Source organism: Lissotriton vulgaris, chromosome 10, assembly GCF_964263255.1.
Source record: "Lissotriton vulgaris chromosome 10, aLisVul1.2, whole genome shotgun sequence".
In the NCBI taxonomy this organism is placed as follows: domain Eukaryota; kingdom Metazoa; phylum Chordata; class Amphibia; order Caudata; family Salamandridae; genus Lissotriton; species Lissotriton vulgaris.
Genome location: NC_141698.1, coordinates 280366518 through 280379431, shown reverse-complemented (window position 1 = coordinate 280379431; position 12914 = coordinate 280366518). Strand labels below are relative to the sequence as shown.

The 12914-nt window shown below is 46.4% G+C and overlaps 1 protein-coding gene across 1 annotated transcript in view; it reads left to right on the top strand.

The window, feature by feature from the left end:
- The window catches only part of SMARCC1 (SWI/SNF related BAF chromatin remodeling complex subunit C1), an 810451-nt gene that overhangs the window by 104103 nt on the left and 693434 nt on the right, over positions 1–12914 (top strand). The window contains exon 4 of the mRNA XM_086939759.1: positions 10703–10784. Coding sequence (XP_086795885.1) covers positions 10703–10784 — 82 coding nt within the window. The remainder of the gene's footprint in view (positions 1–10702; positions 10785–12914) is intronic.

Sequence of the window (12914 nt, the reverse complement as noted above, 5' to 3'; positions counted from 1 at the left end):
AAAGCCTTTTCAACTGCCTCCATCAGTGGCCACAGTGATAACGGATGCATCCACTCTCGGGTGGGGTGCTCATCTGGGAGACCTGGAGGTCAAAGGTCTTTGGTCTCCGGAAGAAAGGTTGTTTCACATCAACCTTCTGGAATTGAGGGCGACACGTTTGGCGCTCAAGGCCTTCCTCCCTTCCCTTCGCGGTCGTTCGGTTCAGGTCCTAACGGACAACACTACTGCGATGTGGTACATCAACAAGCAGGGAGGAGTAGGGTCGCAGTGTCTCTGCAGAGAGGCTCTGCGTCTCTGGTCCTGGGTTCAGGACCATCAGATTTGTCTGGTGGCAAATCATCTGGCCGGAGTTCTGAACGTGCGTGCCGACAGTCTCAGTCGGCAGTTCTCTGCCGACCACGAGTGGAGGCTTCACCCGGAGGTTGTTCACGACATCTTTCAGATGTGGGTGTCTCCTCGGGTGGATCTATTTGCCACTCGCGAGAATGCTCACTGCCCTTCATTCTGCAGTCTCCAGTATCCGATGCAAGGAGCACTGGGGGACGCGTTTCAGTTGAGTTGGGGAGATCAACTCCTTTACGCGTTTCCTCCCATACCTTTGATTCCTCGGGTTCTGAGGAAGATTCGTCAAGACCGGGCCCAAGTCATATTGGTTGCTCCGGATTGGCCAAGAAGGGTGTGGTATTCGGATCTACTCCACCTCTCCTCTCACCCGCTGCTCCGTCTCCTCACAGGGCAGACCTCCTCTCTCAGATGGAGGGGCAGGTTCTACACCCCCACCTCCAGACATTACACCTTCATGCCTGGAGATTGAACGGGGCAACTTGAGTTCTTTTTCTCTCCCTCACGAGGTGGTGGATGTCATTCTCTCTGCCAGGCGTGACACCACTAAGTCCATTTACTCCTATAGGTGGACAAAATTTGTTTCTTGGTGCAGGGAGAGGGATATTGACCCTTTGAAGGCTCATTTGTCTAATATTTTACAATTTGCCCTTTATCTGGCTCAGCAAGGTTTGGCTGTGGCCACGGTCAAGGGTTATCTTTTGGCCTTATCGGCGTTTCTTTGTTTGCCGGATCAGCCTTCTCTCTTTAAATCTCCGGTGGTTTTGAGATTCTCGAGGGGTCTCATGAATATGTTTCCTCCTACTCCTTTTATTGTTCCTCATTGGGGTTTGAATCTTGTGCTGACCTTTTTAATGGGTTCTCCCTTCGAACCCTTGCACAAGTGTCCATTGAGGCTTCTCTCTTTTAAAACTATCTTCCTCGTTGCAATCACCTCGGCAAGGAGGGTAAGTGAGCTTTAAGCTCTAAGTTCCAAACCCCCATTCCTGACCATTCATGCAGAAAGGATGGTTCTTAGGACCAGGGCTGCTTTTCTGCCTAAGGTGGTGACTCCTTTCCATCTTGGGCAGTCCATTACCCTTCCTACCTTCTATCCTCCCCCTCACCCGTCTAAGGAGGAAGAGAGGCAGCATCGCCTGGACCCTAAGAGGGCGGTGTCTTTCTATCTGGACAGGACTAAGGACTTCCGGATGGACGACCAGCTGTTTGTTGGCTTTGCTGGCTGCAAGGAGGGCAGAGCGGTGCACAAGCGCACTCTTTCCAGGTGGATAATCCTGTGCATCAAGATCTGCTACTCCCTTGCGGGTAAGGACCCTCCTGAGGGTATTAGAGCTCATTCAACTAGAGCAAAGTCTGCAACATCTGCTTTGTCTAGGGGTGTACCTGTTGAGGATATTTGCAGGGCCGCGACTTGGGCCTCCCTCCACACTTTCGCGAAGCATTACTGCTTGGATACCGAGGTGAGGAGGGATGGCCACTTCGCGCGTTCTGTCCTCCAAGACTTCCTGGTGTAGCAGAGTGGACACCCTCCTCCGGGAGTGGGGACTGCTGTGGGAATCTATTCACTAGGTGAGGAATCCACACAGCAGATGTATCTATCAGAAGAACAAGTTACTTACCTTCGGTAACGCTTTTTCTGGTAGATACTATATCTGCCTGTGGATTCCTCACTGACCCACCCGCCTCCCCGTTGTCCACTCTGCTATACCTGGTCTTTCTGTATATATGGTTATAATACTATTGTATTGATTTAGTTCTATATGTACTGTGTACATTGTATATTTGCATGTTTGCTATCGTTGGTCCGTCCGTGTGCCTCGAAGGCACGGAAAAAAGGGCGGAACTGACGTCATCACGCCGGCGTGGGCCTGATATGGGGTCGGTGACGTCAGACGGAGTCGCGCGCGATGCCGTGCTCCTGTGACGTCGCCCACGTCGGCGTGCTACGAAGAAAATTTCCGAACGTTGCTGACGCAAGGGGGGTATTCACAAGGTGAGGAATCCACAGGCAGATATAGTATCTACCAGAAAAAGCGTTACTGAAGGTAAGTAACTTGTTCTTTAGGACATCAAAACAAATCAATACTCTAGATGATGCTATTTCACACATTATTAGTGCACTGTATCGTTTTATCAGAATAACTGTACTTCTGTGCAAATGTAATGGTAATTTCAGTTGAAAATGTGTTGTCTGTAATGGCAGTGCGCTACCACACTCTTTATGCCACTCCACTGTATACCGCTCTACGACATTCCACTCCATGCCACTACACCACTAACCTTTTGCCATGCGTACCGGCCGCCACTCTGGTTTTAACATTGCTGAAACACACTGGCAAAGCCAATAGCTCTTGCATAGGCAAGACCTATTTGCCTTTCCAATACTTGTTTGATATTACTTGCGGATTCTGGGCTCCTTTCATTCATGCTGAGAGCAGCTCGGGTTACAGACATATAAAAACAAATGATCCTGCTGGGCGCACTTGAAAGAAAAAGGGTTTGCAGTGTGAGCTGCACAAATTTAATCAGGACAAGATAGGAGCAGGGGACAAGTGTTGCGACAGTAAAATAAAGTAGAATGGAGAAGGGAAAAGGCAACAACCGAGGGGGGGGTGGGGGCGGAGGGAACAGCACTACGGTGAAGCACAGGAGGAAGAGCTGAGCACTTGGAAACAAATACTCTCTCAAAGTTCCCTAAAAGTCAGCAGTGGAAGGACGTAAGAGCTGTTATCCAGGGAGGGACAAAACCAAGATGTGGAAGGCAAGCCATTGAAGAAGCAGCAACCAAATGAGTGACAATAAATTTAGCCAATGGTAAGCAATGGGTGGGTGGCCTAAGCTCACTGTATGCAAACAATGTCTTTTGCAACCAGACAGCTTGTGCTGTCAGGTAGGCTCAGCCTAAAATAAAAGCAGGAGTGCACTTTCTAGAAGTGTAGCAATGTGTAAGCAATAGATATTTATTTTCTTGGTTGAAAGAAAAGGCATGTATTAAATAAGTGGTGTGCTTACCAAAGCCAATTGTACACAGAGGCATATTTGTGCTGATGTCCTCTCAGAAGACAGATGTTTTATTCAATATCTACTTTTGTTCCGGCTACCTGCGTAGTCCAGTGATTTCAGAGAGATACTGGACCCGTCCATTTCAGTTCAAGTATTTGTTGAAGAAGCCTAGGGCCTTAGGCCGCTATGTTATTAATGATTACTCATTTATGTTAAACCAAGACAAGGAGCTGAAAAAATAATTATTCACTAAATATTCTGGGATAAAGATAATGGAGCACAATTTGTTGAGGCAAGTTTTAGAGAAGCTTACTCAGTGAGGCGTATATTGTAAATGTTGGTTTTGGAGCATTCTTTGACAAAGTAGACTAGGCAGTATTGTGGCTCATTTGAGTCCCTCAATCTGTTGAATGTAAGTATTAGCTTCTGGTTTTCCCCCAGTTCTTCATTTGTAGCTTTGCCTCGGGTGTCATATGTGGTTGGTGAGATGCTGTTAAATTGAAGCCTTGCAGAAGTCTGAAGATGTGTCTTTTGTTTATGGAGTTGCATGATATCCATATTAGGTCATGTAGCTCCCTGTTCTAGGCCGATAAATGTAGATCCAAAAAAAACTGTGTTTGATGCCTTTTCTGGGGTAATTATAGAGGCTTTAAAGTGGCTTTGCAAATGCCGAAATATCAGGTCAGTCGTTAGAGATTATGCTGGCATACCTAACCTTAAAGTCTTAGCTATTGGATTAAGGTCTACAATATGTATACCTCAAACAAGAGTTTCCCAAGAAGAAAGACCATGAATATCTTTGATAATAGCATATTGGACTTCAGTGAAAAATTAAATGACTTCTTTGAGCTATTTGAGTTGTCAACGTTAAAAAAAGTATGTATGAGAGAAGGTTGAATGTTGTTATCAACAGTACTTTAATGTGATTGCAATAAAAAGTTTTCTTTGAAGAGTTGCATTCTTCTAATGTGTCCGAAGCAGAATATTCTGTGTACCTTTTGTACTTGGCTACGTTTTTTTCCCCTCAGTATTGGAGAGTGCTTGGTTTGCTGCACCGGCCCTAATTTTATTATTCCTGTATTGTTTAATTACATGTTAATATATTCTGCAATTGCCCATTATGCAACACACCTTGAATGGGTTTCGAACCTTTTACCCATTGAGTTCACCTAAAGGGTTGGCAAAATGCAACTTTATTTTTATTGCAGCATATTTTAGGACTGTGACTGGGAAATGGTTTTGGGGGCGTATCTGAGCAGCATACAGGATTACTGCATTTCATTCAGCTTCCAAAACAGCCTTCCTTTTTACCGGCTGCTTGTTATTTCAGGGCTTAGAGGTCTGCATTATAAGTCTGAATTAAGTATTACATGGAGTCTCTGCATCCAGTGAGGAAGGTAGGTTCAGGAGAATCTGACTGTGAGAAGTCAACTGGAGGAATTTCTTAGGAGACCGAAAGAGATTATGAGAACACCGAGACTCATTGTAAAAAATCTCGAGGTACTGGAATGAAGAGTAGCTGCATTGGAATCACACATGGGAAACATGGAAGGGTGATTGTCTAAAATTAATAACTCGAATATCCTCATTGGAGATGTGTACCAATTACACGGGGGAGTGCATGACTGCAATGGCAGCGGTATACACAGAAATAGCATTATTTATTGTGGGGTGTCTGCAAAGCAGTGCTCAAACTGGAGTGAAAATGTTTTTTTTTTTTTTTTTGGCAGACCTTTATTGCACATTATTCATATACACAGCGGAGTGCCTACAACCCACTGTTGGGGCCGGCCGCAATCGGTGCACCACAAGTATCATATAAGCTTGACATCAGACGTCATAGGCACAATAGCAGGAGTCCAAAAGTCTTAGCTCACGTAGGCACTCACAGTTAATCCAGATGTAATATTTACAGCGCACCCGTATAGTGCGGTCGTACACCCCCATGTGATCTCGGTCTATTTTCCAGTTTTTAATGAAGAAAGGTAACCTCAACAAATCCCAACCCCCCCCCCCCCCCCCCCCCCCCCGTCCAATCCTGGTTTCAGTGAGTAGTCCAAGTCTAGTAGGCATGATGTGGTTGGGCAGCTAATTCAACGTATGTTTAACAGCACTTCTCAGGTAGGGAACGTTCACCCTCCTCCCAGAGCCATCCAGAGGCCATAGCGAGGACCAGTGACCACGGGTACCATGCCAGTCCTCACAGCTCACTACGTTCTCACTGTCGTAACCACCGCCCAGGCATACATACCATATACAGGGCTAACCAAACGCCTACGCCCCACAAATTCCTCAAGCCGCTCCCTCCTCGCAGTCTGATAACGCAGCAGTCACACTCTCGTCGCTATCAGTGTCTGTTAAAGAGATCATGTAGAGCGTAAATGGAGCCCAGACATCCCTCGGGCGAGATGTCTCAGGTAACTCATCATAGTAACAGGTCAATTGGTCCCTGGAGTAGGCCATATCTTTCAGCCACATCTGCACCTCAGGCGCTCTCCTTCCTCCCCAGACCATAGCAACCCTCCTTCTGGCTAGTTGAAGCGCCAGTACTACAAGCCGCCGTGACGGCGCAGCCACCCCAGAGGCAATGCCCAACAGACACAGGCGCACATCCAGTTTCACCTCAGTTGCGGCCATGACAGTTAGCCTTTCAGTCACTTCCTTCCAATAGTCGTATACGCGTGAGCAACCCCAGGCCAGGTGTATAAAGTCAGCATCCTCAGCCCCGCAGCGGACACATTGGGCAGTGGACCTGAGCCCATATCGTACCAGTTGGGCCGGAGTATAGTACCACTGTTGTAGAAACTTATAATGCAGAAGGCGGAAGTTGCCATTGATCACATACCCCCCGGTCATATCACAGCATTCATTCCAGTCTTCATCACTCAGCGGTTCCGGGAGACTCCTATCCCACCTTGCTCTGGCCAGGGTCGCCCCCCCCCGCCCTCATCTTCCTGCGCAGCCTTATATAATTTAGATAGTAATTTAGTCCTGTCCTTGACCGTGTAGAGCAACTGCAACGCACCCAGGGCCAATGGTTCCTCCGGATATGTTGGGTATAAGTCACGCACAGCAGCACGCAGTCTGACATACACAAAGGTGGACATAGTAGCGTTCGTCGAACGGGCGGTCATCTCCCGAGAGGAGAGGAACGAGGCCCCTGGAAATAGGTCCCCCATAGTCTGCAGTCCAGCCTCCCGCAGAGTCTGGAGCCCACCCGGCTCACCCGAGACAGAGATATCCGAGTGATAAAGTAGCGGCATGGCCGGAGCGTAGAGCGGCAACCTGCCAGCCCGTTTACCCAGGGTAGTCCCAGCAGACGCCGTTAGGCGCACCGTATCAATCTCACCTTTCTCAAATACCGAGTGCTTATTTACTATCATAGCCCGTAGTGGATATGGCAGAACTGCGCTTGCCTCCAATGCCACGTGCGGAGTGTATGGCGGAGAGTTTATCCAGTAGCTCGCAAAGTGTGCCTGTGCGCAAAGATAATAAAGTCTCATATCCGGTAAGGCAAACCCACCCAAATCGTATGGCTTGGTCAGTACCTCCCAAGCCACTCGCGGCCTCTTACCGGCCCAGGTGAGAGCTATCAGCAGGGACCGCAGCCTCGCAAAGAAGTGTGAACGTAGTGGGACCGGAATGTTGACGAATATGTAAAGAAATTTCGGCAGCACCACCATTTTAATCAAAGACACGCGATCCGCCAGAGTCAGTGGGAGTCGAGTCCATCTCGCCACCTGGTCTTCCAGGTTGGAAATGGCAACGCCATAATTTGCCCGTATGACTTCTCAGTAATCCCTGTGCACCCAAACGCCCAGGTATCTAATTGATTCCGCCGCCCACTCCAGCGGGAATTCCAGTGGAACTTGGCGAGTGATGTCCGTGAGGGGCATTACTACTGACTTGTCCCAATTTATGGTCAGCCCCGAGTGCCGGCCGAATTTAATGAATTCTCGAAGTATGCGCTCCAGGTGTTGCGCCGGGTCTCTGACATATAGGACCATGTCGTCAGCGTACATTGACACTGCCAACGATCTGAGAGGGAACTTGAGCGCTGTCTCCGCATACCTCTGACGCAAGACACAGGCCAGTGGTTCCATCATTATGGCAAACAGCAGGGGCGATAGAGGGCATCCCTGTCTTGTCCCCCGTTGTATTGGGAAGGAGGCAGAGACGTGACCATTAACCCTGACTCTCGCCGTGGGTGCATTATACAACAGGGCGATTAGTGACGTGAAGAAGAGAGGTACTCCCATCCGATGCAGAACGGCCAGCATATACTTCCACGCCACTGAATCAAAAGCCTTGGCGGCATCAAGCATAACTGCCACCGCGGCCAGGTCCGGCTTAAGGAGATGTAGTACTGCGAACAAGGTTCTCAGGTTGTGAGTGGTGGATCGGAGGGGGATAAACCCCGACTGATCGGGTAATACCATAACCGGCAGAAGGAGGCGTAGTCTCGTGGCTAGCACTTTGGCTATTATTTTAACATCAGTGTTTATCAGTGATAGAGGACGGTATGATTCGCACCTATTTAGCGGCTTTCCGGGCTTAGGAAGCGCCACCAAGAGTGCCTCTCTCATAGTATCCGGAAGTTGTCCGCATTCAAAAGCTTCTTCTAGAACCATGGCTAGTCGCGGAATAAGTAGATCCGCATATGTTTTATAAAATTCGGCGGGCAAGCCATCTGTGCCAGCTGCCTTCCCATTCGGCAGGGCAGCTATCGCGTCTCTGAATTCCGCCTCGGTGACATGATGCATTAGGAACTCCTGTTGACCCCTAGAGAGCCACACCAGCGCTACATCCTCCAAATACCGTGATATGTCTGCCTCGTCCGCCGTTTCTCTATGTTCATAGAGTTGCGCATAGTGTCTCGAGAAGCAGTCAAGTATGCCATCCGACGTAGTCACCACATTTCCCTGATCCTCAATTTCCAACACAGTGCAGTGCCTAGCCCAAGGGTCCCGAATTCTATCAGCTAGTCCCCTGCCCGGGAGTGAAAATGGTTATTGTTGGATAATTGAAACATCAGAATGTAGGGATTTCCTGCTTTTTAAGGCTGCTTTAGGTATGACTAAGGGAATTCATTGTTAAACCTTGACTACCCTTCTCATTGTCAGACTATGTCCGCCCATTAGTTGTCAGAAGTGCATGTTGGCTACCCTTCTAGGCATCCAAGATGGGAGAATCATCCACAAATGCACGATCTTCGGTGATCCATAGGGAATTTACCTAATTTAAACGGATGCAATTGTGTTAAAGGAAAATCTCAAGCATAAAGGATTCTCACGTTACTGGATGATGGCTCTGTGACGAGGATAGAAGATGAAAATTGGCAGTGATGTAGAAGGAGCGCTTGGCAATAGACTTAATTAAATTGTTGTAGAGACCACCTAAACTGCAAGTCATTTATGTGAATTTGTTCCTTCCTGTTTTTCTTCTGCCCTCTTTAGTCCTTCCTTTTTTCACTCTCTTCTCATTTCCCTTTCACTGTCTTGTATGAATTAAAAAACAACGAGCAGTTAATTTGTATCAAATACAGCATGCTTAAAATACATTTGGGAAGTGGGTTCGCGGTTAGGTTATTTGTAAAGAGGGTGTCTGTTTGAAAGTGGGACATTGATTGTGGTCTTACCAGTTGTACTTGTACTCCATTTACATTTAAAATATATTGAAGCTAAAAATTATTATATTCTCTGGTGCATTCTATGTCTTTCTTATAGCTTGTTGTTTCTGTGAATAAACAGTGTTTTAGCTCTAAAACGCTTTTTATACTAGTCCTAAAAATAATAGAGCTCCTTCTTGTTGCATGTCCTTTTCAGTCTTCCTGGTCCCAACATATGTAAGTATAGCATTGTTGGTTCAGCCTTTGTAGAGTCATGTGTATTCTTTTCCCCCGATCTTTTCTTTGGAGAGCATTGGCCTGGTTAAAGAGTAAAACTGACAATTGTGTCAATTCTCTGGTGGACTTAATGTATATATTGCTACTGCCTTCTGTGAGAATTCACATGATTTGTGTACCTCTCTATAGACTATCTCCAAAAGGAGAAAAGGGTAGGCACTTGCTTGAAAAGCAAACTAGATTCTAGATGTGATAATGTGAAGAATTGCTGTCCCATGCATTAATGTGTTGATATAATGTACTCACTACAAACATGGACACATTGTGTTTACTGTTGGGTCTTTAATTTGGAAAATGCTGCGATTGTGAGATTACCTGCCAACCCTGAAAATGCACCAATCTCTTCCCTACTTCTCTTATTGGCTTTTAAGATTATCACATTCATTGAAAGCTGAATTCTGTTAACTGTAAAAAAAAGATCAGTCTCTATATTATTATTATTATTGTTATTATTATGTTTCTTATATAGCGCCTGAATCGACCCCCGAAGGGGTATCTCCGCGCTTGCCTTGCGAACCCGTCCTGGCTTTTCCCTGTGAGATAGCCCCTACAGGGCATCCCCAAGGTGCAAGCCAGGCATCCCGCCGGTGGGGGGCCGTTGTGGAGATTAAGCAAGCTTAATGCCCAGAGTTGCAGAGTGTGAACCCATGATTAGGTCAGGCACCGAAGCGAGAATTATCGAGTCCATGGACATTTGAGCTCAAGACCCTGCCGCGTCGGGAATTGAACCCTGGTCCCGGGTCTGACCTCTGCTTGAGGGTCTGCCTGCTCTAACCAGTGAGCCACACTTCTCCATCTATATCTTTCTATCTATATCTGTCGGTCTTTCTATCTCTATCCCTATGTATCTCTCTATCTATCGATCTCTCTCTCTCTCTCTCTCTCTCTCTCTCTCTATATATATATATATCTATATATATATATATATATATATATATTGTATCTCTATCCCTCTTATCTATCTGTCTCTATATCTATCTCTATCTTGATCCAACTATCTATCTCTCTATCCTCTCGCTCTCTACATCTCTATTCCTCTCTATCCCTCTCTCCATCCCTCTCCCTCTCTCTATCCCTATCCCTCTATCCTTCCTTCCTTCCTCCCCCACCTGTATTTCAGTAGTGGAGACATTGTAAATAGGAACATGTGATCTGTCTTCCAAGTATCCACTTCTCAGAATGATGCTGCAAAGGATCTGTGTATAAGTAGAGCATCTTCTGTAATGCCGTGTAGGCCAACTATTTAACATTTAAATAGGACATGAGATACATTGATTGATCTAAATACGTGTGTGTGTGTATATATATATATATTTATATATGTGTCTGTTTATATACATGTTTCAAAGAAAATCTATCCGTTCCTTAAGAGGCTGTTTGTATGTAATAAGAGTGTGAGGAGAAAGCTTGTTTTTGTAAGACAATTAACAGTATTGATCTTTTTTTCTTCAGGCGCAGGTTTGACCTTCAGAATCCATCCAGAATGGATCGCAATGTGGAGATGTTCATGAACATAGAAAAAACACTGGTGCAGGTAGGTACATAATTTGCTTTTTTAACATTAAGCTATTATAGAGGTGCCACCTGTTTATGTCTGCTCTACAGACTGCTTCTGTTGTCGATTGGCTTTACCTCATGTTTGGGATTGTCAGCAGTAGTTTCTGCAGCCTTATGGAAAAGGGAAGGCCCTGCTCCTCCATCATCCTCTGTTTTGAACAAAGATGAGGACCTCACATATTCCAGGTTTAAAAAAAAAAATCCCATCCAAACTTCGGTGTTTCGTTTTGCTAAGTATATCTCTGTTATACTAGTGCACAGCTTGCAATCTAGGGAAAATCTCAAGAAACTTGCAGCCATACTACTCATGGAAGCTTCAGATTCCCCTTCTTGCTCCTGGAGCAAGCATTGCAATGATTGAAGATCAATAAGGAGTTTATCGATACTTGTGCTAAAGCAATACATGGGTAAGTTTGAATCTAGAAATGTTCTTAAAGATTGTTTCCTTCATTCTGACGTTCAGAGAAAAGCCATGAATTTGCTATATGATGGCCAGATGTCCAGAATGGGTGCACCTGATACATCTCTGATTGCCATAACTTTGCTATTGCAAGACCAGTTTCCTTTCCATCTCATCCCAAGTCCTTAAAAAAAGTGGCAGCAAAATAGACCATGGAGAACAGGAGCAAGGGGATAGGTGAACATGGAACTTGGATAGATAGAGTGGATGTGACAGGGACAGGTGGAAGCCATCTAACCATGCTGGGCACTTGGGAGAGGCAGTGTCAGCTCAACAGAACCCTCTGGGTAGATAGGAGGGTTACAGGACCCTGGAAAATGGTGGGCAAAAAGTAGGGAGCAGGGGGGTGCACACAGACATCGAAGGGAAGGCAAATCAAGTTTATTTGCATAGTTAATTAAAACCATTGCATGAAATAACAAGCACTGGCGTAGCCAATAGGTCTCGCAGTAGGAAAGTTGGAGCTATTGGTTTTGTAAATGACAAAGCCCTTTATGTTTTTAAAATGAAAAAAAAAATAAAAGGCATTGTTATTTGCAATTTTAATGGCTCCAACTTTCCTACTGCAAGACCTATTGGCAACGTGAGTGGTGTAGCGTTTGTGAGTGGCGTTGCGTGTGTGATTGGCGTTGTGTGTGTGATTGGCGTTGCGTGTGTGAGTGGCGTTGCCTGTATGATTTGTGTTGCGTGTGCGAGTGGCGTTGCATGTGTGAGTGGCGTTGCATGTGTGAGTGGCGTTGCATGTGTGAGTGGCGTTGCATGTGTGAGTGGCGTTGCATGTGTGAGTGGCGTTGCATGTGTGAGTGGCGTTGCATGTGTGAGTGGCGTTGCGTGGATGAGTGGCGTTGCGTGTGTGAGTTGCGTTGCTTTGAGTGAGTTGCGTTGCTTTGAGTGAGTTGCGTTGCGTGGGTGAGTGGCGTTGCGTGGGTGAGTGGCAAGTTGGAAGTTCGGTGGTATTATATTTACATAAGGCAGAGTGAGGTTCCCTTCTAATCTCTGCATATAAACATATATTCCCAGCATAGGTTTTATTTGAAATGCAGTGCTACGATGAATGAGCGCCAGGTCTGCTGGTGTTTCGAAAACACTGGCTGATTGAGTCTTGGTGTCAAAAACAACTGTGTAAGATGCTAATAATTTAATTCACTTGTGGTGGGTGCTGCACAGATGATGAGACAACAACAAATACACGTCTGCGAAGAATAAAGCTCTAGAAAGACCCTGAAAAGAGAGGCGGCCCTGAGTCAGCCTCTTCAGCACAGCAAAGGACAGTTGACTTCCCCACACTGGCAGATCTTCAGGCACCGCCGACTAAGGGGTCATTCAGCTGCTGCTGCAGGATTATACGAAAGACATCACTGGCTGCTTCAGAATACTACCAGGGAGCCCTTGGACTCGGATCTCTCTTTGGAGAAATCAAAGGCACAAACTGATCACGGTGAAACATCCTTGGCGAGCACGAGAACAAGATGAAATCGAGTCAGAGACCTTGGGGAAAACAAGCTCTTGGCATTGCTAAGATTGGGGGGGGGAGGAGAAATGCGGCTCGGGAGCAAATGGTAACGAGCGCGTGAATGGGAAGAGCCGTGGGAGGTGGGAGGGGAAGTCGGAAAGTGCGATGTGCAGACGGGGGGCGGGGTGTGAAGC